The 22837-nt window shown below is 37.8% G+C and overlaps 2 protein-coding genes, 2 long non-coding RNA genes and 2 other non-coding genes across 8 annotated transcripts; 2 read left to right on the top strand and 4 right to left on the bottom strand.

The window, feature by feature from the left end:
• The first annotated feature begins 2293 nt into the window (after positions 1-2293).
• LOC135085921 (probable ribosome production factor 1) lies at positions 2294-6232 on the top strand. The gene is made up of 6 exons (XM_063980707.1): positions 2294-2458; positions 2528-2651; positions 2921-3084; positions 3552-3756; positions 4409-4554; positions 6012-6232. The coding sequence occupies exons 1-6, from the start codon at positions 2433-2435 to the stop codon at positions 6187-6189; spliced, it is 843 nt and encodes a 280-aa protein (XP_063836777.1). The 5' UTR covers positions 2294-2432; the 3' UTR covers positions 6190-6232.
• A 1442-nt stretch (positions 6233-7674) lies between these two features.
• LOC135079524 (uncharacterized) lies at positions 7675-18831 on the bottom strand. 2 transcript variants are annotated; one of them, XR_010258816.1, is made up of 5 exons: positions 18822-18831; positions 9035-9101; positions 8548-8610; positions 8134-8193; positions 7675-7805 (listed from the first exon to the last, which is right to left on the bottom strand). It is a non-coding gene; the product is annotated as an uncharacterized LOC135079524 (long non-coding RNA). The 2 variants fall into 2 exon arrangements; XR_010258815.1 differs by lacking the exon at positions 18822-18831 and adding an exon at positions 10595-10646.
• LOC135087205 (small nucleolar RNA snR60/Z15/Z230/Z193/J17) lies at positions 11191-11275 on the bottom strand. Its single transcript, XR_010260712.1, has one exon. It is a non-coding gene; the product is annotated as a small nucleolar RNA snR60/Z15/Z230/Z193/J17 (small nucleolar RNA).
• On the bottom strand, positions 11301-17541 carry LOC135079493 (tRNA N(3)-methylcytidine methyltransferase METTL6). Its single transcript, XM_063974152.1, has 5 exons — positions 16686-17541; positions 16448-16605; positions 16190-16234; positions 11651-11691; positions 11301-11415 (listed from the first exon to the last, which is right to left on the bottom strand). Exons 1-3 carry the CDS (start codon positions 17363-17365, stop codon positions 16230-16232), a joined length of 843 nt encoding a protein of 280 aa, XP_063830222.1. The 5' UTR covers positions 17366-17541; the 3' UTR covers positions 11301-11415; positions 11651-11691; positions 16190-16229.
• LOC135087213 (small nucleolar RNA snR60/Z15/Z230/Z193/J17) lies at positions 11480-11561 on the bottom strand. Its single transcript, XR_010260713.1, has one exon. It is a non-coding gene; the product is annotated as a small nucleolar RNA snR60/Z15/Z230/Z193/J17 (small nucleolar RNA).
• LOC135079510 (uncharacterized) lies at positions 17588-22267 on the top strand. 2 transcript variants are annotated; one of them, XR_010258813.1, is made up of 3 exons: positions 17588-17897; positions 18261-18351; positions 21830-22267. It is a non-coding gene; the product is annotated as an uncharacterized LOC135079510 (long non-coding RNA). The 2 variants fall into 2 exon arrangements; XR_010258812.1 differs by lacking the exons at positions 17588-17897; positions 18261-18351 and adding an exon at positions 18827-20287.
• Positions 22268-22837: the final 570 nt, after the last annotated feature.

Below are 22837 nucleotides of genomic sequence, written 5' to 3'. Positions count from 1 at the left end.
GTCAACGTCACCCTTCCCGGGCCACTCTGCTGACTCAATTAAGCGCTAGACTTAAAGACCTATAGTGAAGATTCTTAGGCTGAGTTGCACCACCTTTTTTTAACCTTTGTATACTCTGGCACATCATAATATCAATCGTCACCTCTCCCGTGTCGCTCATATACCTCAGGATCTGACTCCTTTTTGAGCTAGATCTAACTTAGTAAAGATTCTTAGGATGCTGAGTTGCTCCAGCTCCACCTTTTTTTACCATTTTGTATGGAGTTTGATAGATTTTTGAAGTTTGTAAAAGTCAAGGTAAGATGGTGCAAGCCAGCCCTAAGCATGTCGCCCGCAGCCCGCTCGAGCCGCAGCCCGCCACGCACCTGGCGCGCGAGTTCATGGTCAAGACGCGGCGCCGCAAGGGGCTCAGCGAGGACGTGTCCATCAACAAGTTCTTCGACGACCCCATGCTGCTGGAGCTCGCCCGCCAAGATGTGCAGCTCAATTGAATAAATGTAGCTTAATGAAATGCTGTTTTATTTATTACACGTGAGAAAAGGGAAGGGCCAAGGTTTCTTTCCCAAAAAAAGTTCAAGGACTAAAGCCCGGTCTGTGAGCACGTAGAATTTTGTCCAATGACCCCTAGCTACCCATCCTTATCGCTCGCGTCCCTTACCTTACAATGCCGTCAATTGCGGCGCACTAACGCTCCTAAACTAAATAACGCGACGCTGCGTAGATCCGGCGTTCGGAAGCCTCTTAGTATTGGCGTCCCGTAATAATTCTAGGTCTTTGAAGTATTGAAGTATGGGAGCGGCACGACGTCAAACGTCAGCAAGACTTCAGATTTGTATACACTCTGTGACGGAGCCTCAGTCACATCATAATGTCAGTCACGCCTCCTGTGCCGCTCACATACCTCAGATCTGACTCAGTTTAGCGCTAGACTTGTAGTAAAGATTCTTAGGCTGAGTTGCTCCACCTTTTTTTAACCATTTTGTATGGAGTTTGAAAAACTTTTGAGGTTTGTAAAAGTCAAGGTAAGATGGTGCAAGCCAGCCCTAAGCATGTCGCCCGCAGCCCGCTCGACCGCAGCCCGCCACGCACCTGGCGCGCGAGTTCATGGTCAAGACGCGGCGCCGCAAGGGGCTCAGCGAGGACGTGTCCATCAACAAGTTCTTCGACGACCCCATGCTGCTGGAGCTCGCCCGCCAAGATGTACAGCTCAATTGAATAAATGTAGCTTAATGAAATGCTTGTTTTATTTATTACTCGTGAGAAAAGGGAAGCGCCAAAGTTTCTTTCCCAAACAAAGTTCAAAGACTACAATGCAGTCAATGCGGCGCACTAACGCTCCTAAACTAAATAACGCGACGCTGCGTAGATCCGGCGTTCGGAAGCCTCTAAGGCTGGGTTGCACCATCTTACTTTAACTGTGACAAACGTCAAAAATCTGTCAAATTCCATACAAAAATCACCGGTTATCGTCATAGTTACCAGCAAAATTAGATGGTGCAACCCACCCTTAGATTGGCGTCGCGTAATTTATAGGTCTAGCCCTTAACTGGCTTAACTCAGTCAGTAATTGAAGTATCGAAGTATAGGAGCGGCACTGAAGGGTGTTTTTGAGACGTCGTTAGAAAGACTTCAGATTTGTATAAGTACTCTGGCACATCATAATATCAATCGTCACCTCTCCCGTGTCGCTCCTATACCTCAGGATCTAACTCACTTCTGTTGGAGTTTGATAGATTTTTGAAGTTTATTAAAGTTAAGGTAAGATGGTGCAAGCCAGCCCTAAGCATGTCGCCCGCAGCCCGCTCGAGCCGCAGCCCGCCACGCACCTGGCGCGCGAGTTCATGGTCAAGACGCGGCGCCGCAAGGGGCTCAGCGAGGACGTGTCCATCAACAAGTTCTTCGACGACCCCATGCTGCTGGAGCTCGCCCGCCAAGATGTACAGCTCAATTGAATAAATGTAGCTTAATGAAATGCTGTTTTATTTATTACACGTGAGAAAAGGGATTTGCACTGCACAGAAACAAGTATTCTTTATTCTTTGAATGGTGCTTTTGCCATCAATTGGGCGTTTTTCGGTCGATGATTATTTCAACTGGCCTTCGAGATATCGCAAGTTCTCAACTGTTTTGTAAAATTGACTCCTTATTTCCCATAATATTTCCAGCACAAACTAAAGCGAACAATTTGTAAAAAAAAAAATATAATTTTATGGCTGTCTAACATTGATTTCTTTGCATTATTTAATCCAAGAAAATAGACATGTCAAATAATGACAGTGATAGATAACAAACGTCAAAATAATTCAACACGCACGTTTGGTAAACACGTTAATTTTGTTAAAAACTCGAAGAAATATTGATTGAATCGAGTAATAAGTTGTTATAAAATCATACAAACCTTTCATTAACCAAATTTAAAGTTAATAGCAAAAATGGCACGCGGAAAGGATAAAAAGAAGTAAGTTTGGTTACGTGTTTCGTCTCGTGTTGTTTTAGTGCGGTTTTTACAAGTTTTTTGTAATTCTAGGCGTAAATTAGAGAAGAAGCAAGAAGGAGATGATGTGCCCAAGAAAGTTCCGCACACCTTGGAGTCTCTCAGGGAGAAGGATGAGACGATGCTCGTCAACGCCGACGAAGAAGAGCAGGAAGAGGTTAGGATCTTTGATGACATGTTTATAAACTTTATTCTTTAGGAAAATTGGTTTTAAATCTGATGAGTAGCTAACAATACTGTCTAGTTACATTTCACGTTCAAAGATGAATAAAAAGATCTGAAAGCTGTAGTCAAAATGAGTCCGGAATATAAATTAAAATCTGTGTTAAAAACCACAACTGTATACGTCTTACGTACATATTTACATTATTTAAAATGTTTAGACATGCTGGCGTAATAGACTCATCTCTAACTTTTTATACACAGGCACAAAAAGATATGGAACTGGATGAACTATCTTCGTATTACCAGAATTCGTATGAGCCTAAAGTTCTCATCACTTTCTCGGACAATCCACACACCAAGACTCGAATATTCGGAAAAGAGCTCACCAGGATTATACCAAACTCCATATCTAGGTATCGACAGAGGTATGTAGTTATTTTTATTTATTCGGATTTGGGACTGTTTTACTAAAGTTTATGTATAAATGTGCATTTGTTTATAGCAGTGTTTTTCAACCTTTTTCATGACACGACCCCCCTAGTATGAAATAATTTTTGGCGATCGTTCACATTTTTTTTCATGCATTTTATAATGTCACAAAGATGTTTGTAGGGAATACTTCAATCCATACAACATTTGCATAATTAGATTTCGGATTAATCTGTCTTTATAAGAACTTTTTTTACTGAGGTAGTTTTTACGACCTCTCGACCCACAGCTTGAAAAACACTGGTTTATAGTAGTTAACTAGAACTAGTAGAACTAAGCTTATAGCTTTATTATTATCAGTTATGTTGTGAAGAAGTTGTCCAGTGTACTTTCAATACAAATTATCAATATTAAGACTAATCTTTCTTTACTTTTTCTCAATTGATTTATTTCTTTTTTTCAGGTCATCAGTGAAACGCATAGTGCAATCGGCAATTAGAGAAGATATCACAGATGTCATAATCGTAAATGAGAATCAAAAGCAGCCAAACGGATTCTTACTCATACATTTACCTAACGGACCAACAGCTCACTTCAGGTTGTCCAGTTGCAAAATCACACCAGAGCTTAGGAAAGACCATAAAGAAATAACTACCCATAGGCCTGAGGTAAGCTATACAAATAGCTTGACAAAATAGGTCTGTTTCTGTAATCTGTATTATTTTTTACAAAGTACAGAATACATTGAAAAATAAGTTTCTAATTTAATTTATAAGTTTTGCATAGCACAAAGTGCTAAAAGATCTAAACTTACAACTACATACATCATCCAATCTATGTCAGAAGTTTTACAAGGCTAATCTGAATTCTATGAAAGAAAAAGTGTTAGAAGCTAATTTATTCTTGCAATAAAAAGTAAACCCTAATCTATCTTTTAATTTTGTTTGCAATGAACTAAACATTTTCCTCCATTACATAAAAGTGAAACTAGGCTCTGGATAAATTGTATTTAATTTTGTAAGCTATTTGTTTTCCATATTTTCACCATATGGGCGGGGCACATAGCTCGTAGAGACGATGGCCGTTGGGGCAGGAAAGTTCTCGAGTGGCGACCACGGGCTGGAAGACGTAGCGTGGGCAGGCCTCCTACTAGGTAGACCGACGATCTGGTAAAGGTCGCGGGAAGAGCCTGGATGCGGGCAGCGCAGGACCGTTCATTGTGGAAAACCTTGGGGGAGGCCTTTGTCCAGCAGTGGACGTCATTTGGCTGAAACGAACGAACGAACGAACGATTTTCACCATAATAACACAAAATTCCAGGTGATCCTCAACAACTTCAGCACACGCCTCGGTATGACGGTGGGGCGCATGCTCGGCGCGTTATTCCACTACGAGCCGCAGTTCCGCGGCCGCCGCGCCGTCACCTTCCACAACCAGCGGGATTACATCTTTTTCAGGCACCACAGGTGCGTAGTAGCGTCGCAAGCAAGTTTTCAATTTAAAATTGTCCCAAAAAGCACCTTTATTCACACGGACTTGTGGTGTAGTGGTTCGTCGGCCGTTTGGTGTAGTGGTTCGAAACGAACTGCTATTCCGGAAGTAGTGGGTTCGATTCCCGCACAGTACAAACATTTGTGTGCATGAACATATTTGTTTGTATTGGACTGGGTGTTTTCTATGTATAATAAGTATGTATTTACAAAAAAAAAGTATTTAAGTATGTTTATATCCGTTGTCTAGTACCCATAGTACAAGCTTTGCTTAGTTTGGGACTAGAAGCGCAGTGTAAAATGTCTATGGATATTTATTTATTTATTATTTACTCTACCACTGCTTTGGGACATGGGCCAGTGCTGAGAAGCAGTGCAAGAAACTCAGTTAATATTGTTATAGTTAGTTGATAGACCTATACCAATGCCACAAGGGTACATGCACTATAACGTGTTGTCAGATTTATATGTAGAACTACGGAGCGGGACCGCAACGTCAACGCCCGTCTGGCATCTCTGTAAAGATTGCATTCGGATCAAGACGACCGCGACGAGAGACCACGACCCGAGACCGCGACAGGCAACCGGTCGCAGGTCGCAGGGCGACAGCTACTTACGAATCTTCGCGACACGAGTCGTGCGACCCATACGAAACTCAGTGCGACTCATTTCGTGCGAAGAAAACACGGCCATTTTGCATCTGTCGCGTCACGGCACTGCCTTGTGAGCGACCGAGTCGCGCGACGCAAGTAGCCGGCAGGCCACGCCCACAGGTCGCGCGACCTGATTGCTTGCATCCGTCAGCACTTCCTATTAATTCATATAAAGCAGTGGGTCGCGGTCGCCGGTCGCGGTCTCGAGTCGCGGTCTCGCGTCGCGGTCGTCTTGATCCGAATGCTACCTTAACTTAGCATTGATGAGGAAAAGAGGAGCAAAGTACCGACCCTCAAATTGGCAGAATAATGCCAGACTAATTGGCAGTACAGGTTGCTAGTTTTATGGAAAATGTGCGAGTACTTATGTCAGAAATCACAGTAGCCAATGAGGGCTATCGTTTTAGCGCTCACCAGTTTGCGCCACTGTAGAGTAAGGTCCTGTCACTTGCTAGTAGCGAAGACAGTGGCACCATCTGGTGAGTGCTAAAGTGGTAGGAGGACTATCGCATTTGCACTCATCAAGATGGCGCCTCTGTAGAGTAAGGTCCTGTCACTTGCTAGTAGCGAAGACAGTGGCACCATCTGGTGAGTGCTAAAGTGGTAGGAGGACTATCGCATTTGCACTCATCAAGATGGCGCCACTGTAGAGTAAGGTCCTGTCAATCGCCAGGGGTGCCAACTGTTAAGTATAAAAACGATAGCCCTCATTGTAATATTTTTTTTAACACTGAGTCTAACCATCTGATCCCGTATCAAGTTTAGTATTTTCCTTTGCAGATACGAATTCACAAAGGACGGCAAGCGCGCCAAGTTGCTCGAGCTAGGACCACGCTTCACGCTCAAGCTGGTCTCGCTGCAGCAGGGCACCTTCGACTCGAAGCGCGGCGACTACGAGTGGATCATCGCCGGCCGCCGCCACCAGCTCGAGACTTCGAGGAGAAAGTTCTTCTTGTAGGGCTTAGATAGTTATGTTATAAGAATAAACTTGGTTTTAAGAATTTGGGGTTTCATTTACGTTCCTATCTTAGTGCCACAGAGACAAGCGCGCCAAACTACTTGAGCTCGGTCCACGCTTCACGCTCCAACCAGAGATGTCGAGGGAAAAGTTCTTGTAGGGCTTAGATAAGTTATGAATGAACTTACTGTTTTTCGAGATTTTATTTTTACGTCCTAATAAGTGTAGGCAGTTCAGTCGATTGAATAGTTTAGTTTACTGTGGCTAGAGTTCTGCTGGAAAATGTAGTTACTATCATCTATCATCATCATCTTGCTGTTCCATCATTTAGGTTGCATAAGATAGGTAATTGAGTCGTCTAGTTTCAAAACCCGCTAAAACGCTCCTGCAACTAATTTCTGTTTATATCTCTAAATGATGCTACTGCAATTTTCTCATCATACTGTTCAATCATTTTCGACCAAAATACACTAAAAGACTACTAAACTAGCACTTAAAATTAGGTTTGTGTTACAAACTCCGCTAAAACGCCGTCCGTTTCTTTCAAAACCCTCTAAAAGTTGATTGACCAATGGTAGCACGGTATTTTGGTCACGTGACTGCGAAATCAGTATGGAGATTTTTTTATAACGTGGTTGCTTCATAATTTGCTCTTATCAAATCCGGCTAAAATACGACATGTCCGTTTCAAATCCCATTAAAACCGAATGTTCGTAACAAAATACGCCAAAATGAAAATAGTTTTCATTATAATTCAAATTATATTTAATTTAAAGATAAATAGCAATTACTGTTAGTATTGCCAGATGACAATAATAATTCGTATCATTTTTTTTTTGCTTAAGGCCAAAGCTATATGGATAAGCGGTTTTTTTCAATTTCTCGAAATCTTATCAAAATCGTTTTAGCGGGATTTGTAACTAGACGCCTCAATTCATTCTTGGGGAAATGTATTACCATATTTAACAAAATACCACACAACCTTGTCGAATTGCCAATAAACAAATTTAAGATACATATAAAAAATACCCTTATGTCCAAAGGGTACTACAAGGTTCGAGACTATATTGATGACAAGGATGCGTGGTCAGTTCAGTCTGCACATATTTGATGTACTTAAATTTGACTATTCTTACCGTTAGATAATTCCTGGCAATAAGTGGTGACTGAGTTTGTTCCGGCGTTTATTCTCAGCACTTGCCATATGTTTGTCTCGAAGCGCTGGTAGGGCCCAAAAGATAAGGAGACATGTAAAGTGCCCCATAAGGGCTACCTTTTTCTTTTTTTATTATTTTCTATTGACGTTCATAAGTGCCACTTGTGGTCTAAACTGAATAAATATTTTTTGATTTTGATTTTTTGATTTTGATTCTATGTTTGAGATTCTCAACATTGTGTGACGACGGAAACACTGCTAAGTGTTGTGGGAAACTATGTGAGGAGTATTGGACTTTCTAGGCGGGGAAGATGGCAATGAGACAATCATTATGAGTAGGTAGTTTTTATTGATAGGGACCAAAAGATGAAAATACAGTTACTAATATTGTAGTGATTATTTGTTGTGTTTACATTGAAGCTAAGGTTCTTTCTTAGCGATTGGGTCCTTCCAGTAGTACCTGAAATAATGAAAAAAATATTAATATTTGTGTAGTAAGTATTTTGGTAGAGTAATATACATAATAAAAAGCAGTGTCGTGAATCTATATAACTGAAGCAGGCACAGAGGCCCAAACCCCAGCAGTTTTGACCACTTTGATCTCTGTCTGTTTGTAAAGGAAGTTCTTATTTAAAAGAGTTCCTCTGAATGTTCAGACAGTAAGCAGTAAACTAAAAATACTCAAAGATTGGACATTTTCCGTGTTACCAAACTACATGGTCAGTAAATGGCGTTGCGAGTAGGACACTAATAAGGGTTATATCTAAAAAAAAAGCTTTTATATGTACCTTGATAAAATGAGTTTTGATAGTCAAGTCTTCATTGATCTGCAACTAGTTTCTTCATACCTGTGGAGAAATAACTTCGGATTAAAAATCTAAAATAGTTTTTAACATGATTTGTTGGACATTTGTATGTGATCAGACGCGTTTGGTTGGTCAACATGGTTGTATGGGTTCGCTCTGTTGAGGGAGACCTGAAGGTCAAGTCATCATTTGAAAGTCAACTTAAATTGGTGTTAGAAAACTATAAAGCCGGGTCTACAGCGTGTTTTTGTCCTACACAATCAACAAAAAATTAAATATTTTTTGTAGGCAATTTTGTTGAATGTTGAGATGTTTTTGTTGATTGTGTAGAGCAAAACACGCGCTGGAAACCAGGCTTTAAATTAACTGTAAGCAGTACATAATAAAGATACTTACACTACACATTACTTCCAACGCCTTCTAATGTGCGCATCACCCATCCGCATTTTCCATTTCCATCTAGAACAAGATAATTAGTAAATTTTTATATTTGTGATAATGTAAAATGATAATTGACAGTTTAGTAAGTGATCAGACGTGTTTGGTTGGTCAACATGGTGGTTTGGGTTCGCTCTGTTGAGGGAGACCTGAAGGTCTAGTCATCATTTTGAAGTAATATACAAATATTAAACTTTTGTCAGCATTACAATCTGTGCAGCTTTTTCTCAGCATTCCCCATTTATTGTCCCGAAGCAGTGGTAGGGTTAATACTGGGACGTGTAAAAATGCTTGTTAAAAGCCTATTTGCAAAAATATATGAGTTTTATGAGCAAATATTTGGTCCACGAATATTAGATGAATTTTTTAAATTGTTAGAATTTGGTATGGCTTCAAACCATTGAGAAACAACACTACTTTAGGAATATCAAATGAAGTTACTTACACATTTGACTGTTGAGTTGTCTCTGTATCTCCCAGTATCAGTGTACAGTCACATCATCCACTAGCATCTAGAAAAAAGTATAACAATTATTAGTATTTGTGTGACAGGTATGTAACATTGTATGAGTAGGATTTAAAGATCAGACGCGTTTGGTTGGTCAACATGGTTGTATGGGTTCGCTCTGTTGAGGGAGACCTGAAGGTCAAGTCATCATTTGAAAGTCAACTTGAATTTTCAACAAATGTGGCATTTGCTTAAAAGGCACGGCGACTATTTGTAGTACAGCATCGCTACTAACACGCGTTAGTCTAGCGCTACAGCAGCGCGACTGTATCGATGCAAACTCGCGAAAGAATCGCTATTGCATCGCCACAAAGTCCTTAAAGATAAAAACTTATTACTTACATTAATTTAAATAATTTACTCCAATGTTTTTTTCTGTATCACCTGTTCATTCCCACCTAGAACAAAGCAGTAGGGAATTAACAACTCCGTGATAAGTGTAAAATGATAAAATTGACAGTTGAGTTAGTGATCAGACGTGTTTGGTTGGTCAACATGGTTGTATGGGTTCGCTCTGTTGAGGGAGACCTGAAGGTCAAGTCATCATTTGAAGACAAAAAGATTCCGATGTTAATTTTTTTTTTAAAACCCTTAGGGGGCGTCCATAAATTACGTGAGACTTTTAGGGGGGAGGGGGGGTCAACAAAAACCTCACTAAATCTCACGTGGGGGAGAGGGGGGGTCTCGGGAAATATCACGTAATTTTTTCCGCAAGAAATAGAGAAATAGAGTTTGCCAGAAAACTGGGTTTAATGCCCATTTTCAACATCAATACCTAATTTTTAAGTGGCCCCTATGAAAACAAAATTCCTGTTATTGTGTTACCATAGGGGTCACTTAACTGACCCCCCAGGGGGTCGCGACCCACAGGTTGAAAAACACTGTGCTAGATTAATAGTGTTTTTTTTTTTTTTTTTTTTTTATGTGATAGGAGGCAAACGAGCAGACGGATCACCTGATGGTAAGTGATTACCGTCGCCCATAGACACCCGCAGACCCAGGGGCGTTACAGGTTGTAGAAAGGAACAATAATTAGGCTAGGTACTTCTGTAAAAAAAAACAATGTGACCCTAGTACTAACCGCTGCCACTACACGTGTTTTTCTGGATCTATTCGTAATCAGTACCTAGGTTTAGTGCGAGTTTACATCAATTTGTCATCCGCTAGCGACTGCGTAAAACACAACTAAAACTACTACTAAAACTAAAACTGCGTAAAAAATGACAATATACATTTATAGATCTTTTTGATGCACTCGTTAGCGACAACGTTAAATGCAAACTCGCACTAAGCACACAAAAATAAACTTTCTCAGTTAAATTACTCCAAAACTATTAAATTGCGGATTTTTTAAATATCACGTGAGATTAGGGGGTGGGGGAGGGGGTCAGGCAAAATCTCACCAAATCTTACCAAGGGGGGCGGGGGGGTTGAAAAATAGCCAAAATTGTCTCACGTAATTTATGGACGCCCCCTTAGGTGAAAAATAAAACTTACCTTATTACTTTCATCACCATCACTTGGAAACTCCATCAGTTTTTCATTACCTGTAAAAGAGAATCGTAAATTAAAAGAGTGTAATGGAAATTAGTATTCAGTTCGTAATAAAAATAAAATCAGTAGAGATAGTTTATGTTAACAGCATCAGTTTCAGATGTCCCTATCAAAATTCATCATTTGATGGTGCTCACAGACAGTAAATTTTATTTAGTTTTAATGTTACACTTACCTTTCCATTAAAGAGACTGGTTTGTGATGTTTTTCAATATCAGGCTACACCTACAAACAAAAACAAGACACCATTGAGAATAATGCACTGTTTAAAAAGAAATTTGTTGAATTCTGTCACTGAATCAGGAGGGATAGTTATGTTAACAGCATTATAATCAGATGTCCCTATCAAAAATCATCATTTTATTACATAATATTTTGTATTTAATTATAAGTATTGCCTTTCTGCTAAAAGTATTACCTTTTAATATCTTGGGTTGTCATTTAAATCATCATCATCATGAAGCTGTCACGTGAGATACCTGGAAAAATATACAATTGGTCAAGTCCAATCAAGGTTCAAAGCTTTAAAAGAATCAGAAGATTGCCATCAGATAGGAGCGAAAGACATTGCAAAGGTATGCATCAAAGTGTTCAGATGAACTATGAAGTCATCATTCAATAATTTCGTTAAAAACTAGATGAAAATTGCTACCGTATGAAAGAAATAATGATTAAAATATTTACCTAGCAGCAGTTGCAAGCATTTTGCTGAGTAGACTGTTTGTTGGCTTGTGAACATTTCTGTGGAAGAAGCCTGAAGATTCCTGTGAAAAAGGGAATAAACAAATTAATATCGCTTTTGAAACAATTGATATTTATTACTAAGTTTATAAGAGTCAGATAGGAGCGAAAGACATTGCAAGTGTTATGCATCAAAGTGTTCAGATGAACTATGAAGTCATCATTTAGATGGGAGTAGGTAATTTAAAAATACCATCAATTGCTTTAATTAATGGCTTTATAACTAAGTAATTTCTATTAAGGTATATGAACACTCACCTGTCCATTCCGTTACTGATACAGTGGAGCGGAAAAAATACCTGAAAATAAAAAAAAATACTTATTAAGCATGTTCATTCTAAAAATATGCAAGAATTATTTTTAAATATGTTTCAGAGAGCTTATAAAAGCATGTTTTATGCATCAGATCTCACAATCAGTGGCCCTACGCTACCAGGGTGTCCACTGCAAATGTTCGAAAAAATTCCCTGACTTTTCCCTGACTTTCCCTGACATTTTTTTCAAAATTCCCTGACCATCTATGTATACCTACAACGTGTCCCAAAATTCAAGGGTAAGCCGACGCCACAGGATGGACATAGTCATGACTACTTTAGGAAAAATAAGGAAAAAAATCTATCTCAATTATTTTTTAACTTACACAATAAATGATGAAATTCAACGAAAATTGACACACCTTATGATATTTTACATTACCACGACCACAATTTTTCAATAATTCCTGGTTTTCTGTTTATATCGGCAACTTAAGTAGTGCTGCTGTTCACCCCAACTCTTAAAACCCCCAGAATCCTTGCAGTTTTTACACAAAAGTTAATCAAAATATTTTATTTCCTTAAAATTTTGAACGATTTTTACTTTCACTCCATTTTGACTCATCGTTTTGTAAAAAAAAAAGTATGAACACTACTGCGGCAAGTTTTTTTAAAGTTGACGCAACTATCCAAGATTAAAAAATGGTACTCTAAGAAACCTAGTCGCAAAAAAGATATGCGTACCATTTTTACAAGCATTTCGCTTGTTAGTTAGTATGGGATAAATCTTACAACTGAATTTAAAACCAGTTCTCCTTAATCAATTGAGCTGAAATTTGGTATACTTGTGTAAGTACGATGACAATGCAATATTATGGTACCATTGAGCTTGATAGAGTCAGAGTCAGAGAGACATTGAGATAGGAACTCTTAACGAAACGGCGGAATTGCATCTAGTTTGGGTTCGTTGGACTTGTCTTTTCAAGCACTTTAATGCTAGATGATGTCCAGGGTCCTGATGATGAAGTCAAGAGGTGGCAGGAGCTGGCCATAGGAAGTCCTAAACGAAACGGCGGAAGCTTATCGAGTTTGGGTTCGTTGGATTTGTCTTCCCGAGCACTTAGGCCATGAGATTGAGAAAAAACTAAAAAGTTTAAAATAAAGTTGTAATAAAAAAAAAACTTTTTTAAAAACAAGCTTGACTTCGTTTGAAAATTATAATTGACTTCATCATCAGGACCCTGGACATCATCTAGCACTAAAGTGCTCTAAAAGACAAATCCAACGAACCCAAACTAGATGCAATTCCGCCGTTTCGTTTAGAAGTTCCTGTGGCCACCTCCAGTTTCAGCTCAATGGTACCATAATATTGCATTTTCATCGTACTTACATAAGTATACCAAATTTCAGCTCAATCGGTTGAGGAGAACTGGTTTTAAATTCAGTTGCAAGATTTATCCCATACTAACTAACAAGCGAAGTGCTTTTAAAAATATATTTTTTGCGACTAGACTTCTTAGAGTATTATACCATTTTGGAATCTTGGATAGTTGCGTCAACTTTATAAAAAACTTGCCGCAGTAGTGTTCATGTTACTGTAAAAGCTCGAACTACGGTTAATCTTAAGATTTAAGTGTAAGTCTTAGGATTTACCGACATGAGTTGGTAAATGTAAGTACAGTAGAATCTCGATTATCCGGACTTCGATTATCCGGATATCCGATTATCCGGACTCATTCTTCATGGTTTCTAATTACCGATTCAGGATCTGGACCCATAAAAACCGAAGGCGCCGCCACCGTAACATGATACGGACGTCTTTTTGGTTCATTGTTAAAAGAAATGGATGACCAATGGTCTAAAATTTAGATTTTTAGACTCTAAAATGATGTATTCAAAACCCTTTCTATTGTAAAAAGTTAATTATTGTTTGATTTTACTTTGAAATCGATTATCCGGATTTTCGATTATCCGGACCACCCCTGGTTTTAATTGATCCGGATAATCGGGATTCTACTGTATTTCTGAAAATACGACGATTTTTTCGAGCTTTTACCATTAGAATTTAGTATATGCTAGGTTTTACCTCTGTCAGCTGGTAGATGTTGGTTTTAGGAATAAAACAATGAGTAATTCTTGATTACTTACTGTAATCAACTAAGTATTAGACAAAACAGGTACATAGTATTATAAAGGTATCATATGATAGTAATAAGTACAAACTATAACAACTTAAGTATTTAAATTATTTTGTAAAACCGGCCAAGTGCGTGTCGGACTCACGCACAAAGGGTTCCGTACCATTGATTTATGAAATTTTTTTTTTTTAATTTAAGTTATTTGTATGAAAGATTACGCTTTACGATTTACGAGGTATTAAAAAAAACTACTTACTAGATCTCGTTCAAAACAATTTTCGTTGGTAGTTTTTATAGTAATGTAGGTACATCATTATGTTTTTTTTAGATTTTTCATTTACTTATTTTAGAAGTTGAAGAAGAAATTTTTGAGTTTCAGTTCTAAGTATGGGGAGCCCCGAATATATATTATTGTTTTTTTTATTTTTACATTAAAATCTTAATGCGGTTCACAGAATACATCTACCAAGTTTCAACAGTATAGCTCTTATAGTTTCGGAAAAAAATGGCTGTGACATACGGATGGACAGACGGACAGACAGACATGACTAATCTATAAGGGTTCCGTTTTTTGCCATGCTACGGAACGCTAATAACGTATATCTCTGAATATCTCAATCTCTATCATATCTATCTAACTGAATCAGTAGTTCTCTATTTGGAATTTAACAAAGAAATACAAATGACATGTTTTGTTTTTCAACATTTACCGTGCCATTAATGTAAATCCTAAGATTTACCAACGAAATGGTGGTAAGAGTTCGAATCGCAAACCTTTTGGGACATTTACCATTAGGAATTGGTAGATCTTAGGTTTTACTGGAATATCTTAGGATTTACTGCAATTCGAGCTTTTACAGTAACATTCATACTTTTTTTTTACAAAACGATGAGTAAAAGTGAAGTGAAAGTAAAAATCGTTCAAAATTTTAAGGAAATAAAATATTTTGATTAACTTTTGTGTAAAAACTGCAAGGATTCTGGGGGTTTTAAGAGTTTGGGTGGACAGCAACACTACTTAAGTTGCCGATACAAACAAAAAAACAGAAATATTTGAAAAATGGTGGTCGTGGTAATGGTAATGTAAAATATCATAAGGGGTGTCAATATTCGAAAAAATTCGTAATTTATTGTGTAACTTAAAAAATAATTGAGATAGATTTTTTTCCTTATTTTTCCTAAAGTAGTCATGACTATGTCCATATTGTCCATCCTGCGGCGCCGGCTTATCCTTGAATTTTGGGACACGTTGACTTTTCGGATAGATCCAGTTAATTCTGTCACCTATTACTGATATCGTTTGAAAGAGCTCGTGAAGCACTTTCAAGATCAGTAAGCAGTTTTTCGATATCTTGTGTAGTTTAGAAATAATCGAATGAGATCACTTATCGTTTCCACCCTGTATTAATAGCACTCACAGTGAACTGCTCACTAGTCTGCACTCAATAAATAATTATAAAAAAAAATAAAAATAAACATAAGTTATAAGTTGCACTTTCACATCGACAATAGAAAATATATCATTTTACTGAAACAAAAAAGTACAACTATTAAAACAAAAAGGAGTAATCTAGTTATGACAAAAAAAATCATAACATAGATCACTCTAATCCTGAAAAAAAACCTATATGAAAGTAATAATCTAATTATGAACAAAATTATGTCATAATTTAGATCAATCCACTTCATTAGATAAAAAACTAAAAAGGAGTAATATAATTATGACTAAAAACAAATTCATATAGTAGATCACTCCAAACCTGAAAAAAAAAATGCTTCGCTAGTCAAGATCAAAGGTCTTTCTAGAGCATAAATTAATTAAATCCCTCATTTTACAATCACTGAGAAATTTCGGGAGACAAACAGTGTTTTGGTAGACAAAATCTCAATGTTTCCCTGACTTTCCAGGTGACCCCTCTATTTCACTGACTTTCCCTGACTGCTATGAGCTTCCCTGACTTTTCCCTGACTTTCCCTGACTTTCCAGAATGTGGACACCCTGGCTACAATTTGGAAACTAGTCTCAATGCAAAAGACTAAAGAAAGAAATTAAAAGTTACAATTTAATGATAGGTGCCCTACTCTAATATAAACCGATTGTGAGACAACTGAGGGTTTTCAGCTGCACTGCTATATCATCATGAAATAAGATTTTCACCAACATTTACAATTATTTACTTATTTACACACAAAAGAATACAAGTGACCAAAGACAATGCTTAGAGATAGTTAAATTAAAAGTAAATGTGGGTGAAAATCAATATAAACTTCAAGGCTGTAACATACACCGTAATTACATACAATTATTTTTATGTTAGTGAAAAAGAAACAATGATTTAGCAAGAAAGCACCATGTTAGAGCCCTGATGATAGAAGTTGATTGAAAAAAGAAGTTATGAACTTACCATAATCTGAAATCCAGCATTCTGAAGATTTTCTTCTCATTCAGCCTGTAAAAGAAACAAATAGGTTAGAGAAATATGTGTATTTTTTGTTCAAAATGAATACTTGGAGTTTTAGATTGGTCAGATAGAGCTAATATACATGCAAATCATCTTTTTTCAATGGTTAGCACTTTTCATCATTTGCAATTAACATTTTCTTAGTGTAAATTTACATTAGCACATATTTTCCATGATTAAAAAGAAGAAAGACTTTCTTACCTACAGGTTTTCTGTATTTTCCTTGAACAAATATGCGGGGCACATCAATGCCTTCCTTGAAATTTACAGTGCGACGTTGCACATACGTGTTCATGAGTATTTCAAATCCAGCTTCTCTAAACAGGTTCATCAGTTCTTCTTCAGTAAAGTAATAACTCCTGAAACAATAGGATTTGATTATTAGAAACGTGGCTGAAAATACATCGATAAAAATATAATTGAAAGACAGAATGCATACCTTGTACCATCTTGCCTCATGTAGAAGTTGTCTGCAATCTTATGGCCAGGTTTAAAGCGCAACTGCGCCATGTCATACCTGCCGTAATCTCTGAACAAAAGCACGCCGCCCGGACGAAGCGCCTTGAACGCTACTATAGCGACTTGCGGCCACGCCAAAGGCTGTATAGCCGACAACACGAATATCAAGCTAGCTATATCCACACTGTTCTCTTCCACGTTCTCAAACAAATCCTCCGTCGTCAGATCAGCGCAAAACGCCTTCATTCTACTAGCGTCAAACAAAGGATTTGCCTTCACAAAATCCACTGCACGTGGGGAAAAATCACACGCGTAGAAATGAAAATTCGAGAATCCTTCCTGGACTAACGGAAATATCATATTTCCAACGCCACAACCAAGCTCCAAATAAACGATTCTCTGTTCCGGGTCGAAGTTAATGAGCTCCTGAAACTCACGCGTGGTCCAATGCCGGTCACGAAAGAATTTCGTCTCGTTCCGCTTGTAGAATATGTCCCAGTGACGTTTCGCATCACGTTCCAGTTTAGCAGCCTTCGCTTCGGGAATTAGCCTGAGGTTCTGGCTTTCCAGGCGTTGCTTTTCTTCGTCAGTTAGCTTTTTCAACCGATGGACGAAAACGTCGCCGTTGGAGCCGACATGTTCAGTTTCATCAATCTCCATCGCGAGAATCCATATACTTACTAATAAATTATATTGTTATATGGAAAACTTAGTAAATGTTTTACTAAAATCTTGTAGTATTTTATTTCAACAAGCTTCTCCATGAAATAAAATGTGAACAAAAAAGTACGCCTCGACTCGACGAAGTTTCATTAGAAAATGACAGATGACAAAGCTGACAGTTGACAGCTCAATTGACAGTTTTTTTTTTTTTTTTTTTTTTTTTTTTTTTTTTTTTTTTTTTTTTTTTATGGCTACGCTATGCCTTTTGCCAGTGTCGAGTTAAAAACGGGGAAACGGGAATTGAGGAAAATTGCCTAATATCGGAATTTGGAAAGGATTTGGATCAGGAAAATAAGGATATAAAACAGGGAAAATAAACATTATTATACACATAAATAAAAATTAAGTTTATAAACATCATAACTTTAAACTATTTACAGAAATAAAAGAGGCTATACAATTATATACATGAACATCTTTGTGAAACAGGAGAGACATTATGGAAGTCGGGAAGGGAATATGCAAAGAGGTAAGTTTTTGGATGAAATCAGATCGATCATAATTGGGACAAGAAAAGAAAATGTGATTGATGGTGCCTGAATCATAACCGCACTCGCACAAATCATCATTAATGATGTGCAACCTGGCAAGGTGAGAGGGTGCACATGTGTGACCCAATCTCAGACGTATGATAATAGAGGTTACACATTTGTCAAATTTTAATTTAAAAAACCAAGGTTTTACAGGAATTTGTGGTTGAAGGAGTGAAAAAAGATAACCTTTCGATTTACTACTATCTTCCCAATCCGATTGCCAAGAAGATATAAGAGATAGTTTAGGCAAAGACAACAGATCATGACAATAATTCTGATACGGATACATATCTCCACAGGTTACCGCCTCATTTGCAAGACGATCAGCAATTTCGTTGCCTCTAATCCCGCTGTGACCAGGAATCCAAACGAAACAAACATTCAGACCAAGTAAAGTACACTCATGAAATTCTTTTCTAATATCATATATAACAGGGAATTGGGTTCTGGACTTGAATGGAAAATGCTTTAAAGTATGAAGTGCACTCATGGAATCAGTGAAAATTACAGTATTATCAAGTTTATACAATTTGACATATTCTATTGCTCTCAAAAGGCCATAGCATTCCCCCGTAAAGACGGAGGTTTCAGGAGGAAATTTGACTTTTTGGACAATTTTATACTGTGAGTGGAAAATTCCCACTCCAGTAGTTTCTGTACAGGAATGTTTGGAAGCATCTGTGTAAATATGATGAAAACCAGAAAACTGTGTGTCTAAAATTTCATGAAATTTAGTAACTATATTTATGTCTTGCTTATCAATAGGAAGAAAAGAGATGTTGATAGGGGTTAAAAGAGACTCAATGTTGCAATGAAACAGTGGTAAGTATTTTGATCGATGAATAGGGGAGGAGAGAGACATTAATTTACTGTAACTCTGTAAAAGATAAGGAACAGTTTTATGTTTCCAATAGTTTGAAACGACAACTTTTTCAGACAAACATTGCAGTTTTGGTAAAAGCTGATGATTAGAAAAATAGAATGTACGAAATAAAAATTTGTCACATAGGAACTGCCTTCTAAATTTGAGAGGGGGATCACAACATTCAACTTGAAGTGCATTTACTGGACTACTTTTCATTGCTCCTGTTACAATTCTAAGGGCTTTAGATTGAATAAGATCTAGTTTTCTAAAAGCTGATTTGTTACCAGGCTCTAGAAGGAATGTACCGTAGTCTAAAACACTTCTAATGAGAGCATTGTAAATAAGTTTCATTGAATAAGGGTGAGCTCCCCACCATACACCAGATAGGCATCTAAGCAGATTTACCCTTTTTTCACATTTTTCTACTATATACTCACAATGCTGGCGTCCAGTCAGTTTCGAATCAAGAATTATTCCCAGAAATTTGTGAAAAGGTTTAACAGGGATAACATCAATATCATATGTAATTTGAACAGGTGGAGGGTTCTTAGATCTGGAAAAAACTACTATGGCACTTTTGTTTGCGGTTAAGTTTAAACCATTTTTATCAAGCCAAGATTTTAAATTTGATAATGAGAATGTCAGAGTTGTCGCAGCTTCATCTATTTTTTTATTAATATTATACAACAACAAGTCATCAGCATATTGGAGAATTTTTATATTGCAATTATTAGAGATTGATGATGCTAGATCGTGAGTGTAAACATTATACAGCAAAGGACTAAGGACAGAACCTTGTGGAAGGCCTTTCCAGCAAGTGCGCTTGAACGTAGAGTCACCTTGTGACAGATCTAGACACCTTTCATATAAAATATTTATAATAAGATTGCATAACATTGTAGGGACATTTAGAGAATAAAGTTTATTAAGCAATATCGGGATTAGGACGTTATCATATGCTGTGTTTACATCTAGAAAAGCTGCTACAACCGATTGATTATCAGAAAAAGCAAGCCGGATATCTGTAATGAGTATACTGATACTATCCATGGTACTTTTTCCCTTTCTAAAACCAAATTGACTATCGGCAAGCAAATCATTACATTCAAGAAACCATTCGAGTCGATTTTTAATTAGGTGTTCAGCTAGTTTTATTAATACTGAGGAAAGAACTATTGGGCGATACGAAGATGGGTCTGACGGGGACTTATTTGGTTTAAGGATTGGCAACACTTTTTGAAACTTCCATGACAGAGGGACGTCACTACCTGTCATCGCAATTGAATTGATGATTTCCAAATAATATGAGAGTACTTGATCATCTAAGTTATGAAAGAAGGAATACGGGATACCATCTGCACCTGGAGACGAATCAGAAACGTTTTGTATGATTCCCTTAAGTTCAAACAGTGAAAATGGCCGGTCAATGGCAGACACAGGGTCTGGGACTGGCGAAGTTAGGTACAGTTTTTGAGGGACCCATGGTGGAGCTAGTTTGTCAACGAAAGCACCAGCGATTTCTAGTGGGATAGATGGGCGAGAAGACTCTGTCATGCCAGATTTAAATCGACGAATGTTTTGCCATACTATTGAAGATGGGGTTTCAGGGGAAATTGATAAGCAGAACTTTCTCCAACTCTCGAATTTTTTCTTTTTAAAAAGTTCACGAGATTCTTCTGTTACCTTACTTAATTCTGAAAAATTTTCATTGGTCATATTAGCTTTATATTTACGCTCGGCAGTCTTTCTTTTTTTTATGGCCTCTGTACAATCACTGTCCCACCATGGTTGCGGGGGCAACTTATGATTTAGTTTTTTTAAAGGAAAAGCTTTATTTGCGGACTCTACTAATAGATTGGTAAAGGATGTAGCGCAGGTGGATTCATTACCAGATGAAACAATTGGAAGAGAGGGGAGATTGTTCTCAACACCTTCTTTAAATGTATTCCACGCATTGCTGGTCCTATCTGGAAGTCTATGTTTCAGTTGTGGAACATATTTAGAAGTTAAAGGACTATTAAATGGAAAGGTAATTAAAATGGGGTAGTGGTCACTGCCATATGATGAAGGGAGTGTTTGCCAAGATAACAGTGAAGCTAGGCTAGGGGAACATATTGACAGATCAACAGCACTTTGACTTTGGCCTGGACTGGTCAAACGAGTAGGAGATCCTGTATTTAATGTACACAAGTTATGATTATCAATGATGTCAAGTAACATTTCACCATAGTTATTTGAAATAGAACTGCCCCATGCTCGATGGTGACAGTTGAAATCTCCTAGAATAATCAAAGGTTTAGGTAAAGATGATATTATTTGATCAATTTCAGATAAGATAGAAGAACAGGGATGAGGAATGTATATAGACACTAAACAAAAATTATAAATACTTATTGCTACAATAGACAAATCAATACTATGGTTAGGGATAGAAATTGTATTAAAAGGGACAGACTTGTTGATAAATATGGCTACCCCACCATATCCATCAACCCGGTCTTCCCTGATAGAATTATAGCCATTAACTTTCAACTTTTGGTTAGGTTTAAGCCAAGTTTCTGCCAGAGCAAAAACGAAAGGCTCAAACTTATTAATCATGTGAAAAAAGTCACTCTTTTTGCTGATGATACTCCGGCAGTTCCACTGCATTGCCTTCGCAGCCATTTTGAAGGAATCGAATTAAACTTTCTAGTAAAGGGGCGACGTTGGACGGTGATTTGATATTACACTGAGAAAAAACATTAATCAAAGTTATAATAAGACTAGATAAATTTGTTGCTGAATCTTCTTTAGGTTGGTTATTAATAGCACATCCATCCCTTGGGGATGGGAAAGAATAGTCACGTATTAAATTATTATGAGCCACTTTATCATAACCCTTAGAATGTGAAGGAGAAGGACGGGGTGTCATGAAGACTGTCTTTTTGTAAGATGATGCTTTTGGAGGACCAGAATTAGGGTTATAATAAGGAATATTTTTACTAAAAGAGCTTTGTTTTTCAGGGTTAGAGGACAACACGTCTGCATAGGACTTTGAGGCTGGAGGGTGAATCTTGGAAGCCTCTGCATATGAGATGGAATTTTCAGCCATATAAGACTTAATTTTTTTCTGACGGATGAATTCTGGGCATGACTTGCTAGTTGCAAAGTGGAAACCGGAGCAAAGACAACAGGAAGCTTGGTCTTCATAAACAGAGCACGAATCTCCCATGTGGGCCTGCCCACACTTAAAACAGCGAGGCTGGGACCTACATTGGGCCTTTGTATGACCAAATCGGCAACAATTAAAACATTGTACTGTAGGGAAGATATACAATTCAACTGGTAAAGCATTGTAGCAAATAAATACTCTTTTTGGTAAGGTTTGTCCGTCAAATGTTACAACAACTGATTGAGAGGGTTTCCAAGAAACTGAACCATTATTAAAAGATTTAAAATTCAGTCTGCGCACTTTTATTATTTTCCCACATCCTACTGGAACTGACATGTTTTCTATGACTTCTTCGGGGGACCATTCAGCAGGAACACCACGAACAAGTCCCATTCTAGTGACGTTGAATGTAGGGATAAAAGCCTTGAAATCATTAGAGTCCAGTTTAGGATGACTCATAAATGAGTTAGCCTGAGAGAAGTCTGAAAATGAGACTGAACATTTGTTTCGTCCGATTCTCTTGACGCTTCCATCAATAATGTTGTGAAAATTATGTCTCTTTAGAAAGTTCCCAAAAGTTACCGGATGCAAATAAACGCCGTCACTGGGAGACGATTGATTACGCTGAACGTGGACAATGTATGGAGCCGTATCAGAGTTATTGTAGAACTTGCGTCCAATAGTGACGGGAGCAGAGCCCGAATTTGGCAAATCCTGGTCAATAGGAGTGGGAGTAGGAGGATCTACTGTAGGAGTTTTGTCATCAGGGTTACTCATACGACCATCAACCTTTTTCTTTTCCTGTCCATGAAGTTTTCTTTTCTTGTGACTACGTTTGAGAGCGGGGGGAGCAGTAAATG

The sequence above is a fragment of the Ostrinia nubilalis genome, chromosome 2, assembly GCF_963855985.1.
Source record: "Ostrinia nubilalis chromosome 2, ilOstNubi1.1, whole genome shotgun sequence".
Taxonomy (NCBI): domain Eukaryota; kingdom Metazoa; phylum Arthropoda; class Insecta; order Lepidoptera; family Crambidae; genus Ostrinia; species Ostrinia nubilalis.
The sequence above is the reverse complement of the archived record's forward strand: the minus strand, read 5'-3'. Positions and strand labels throughout refer to the sequence as shown.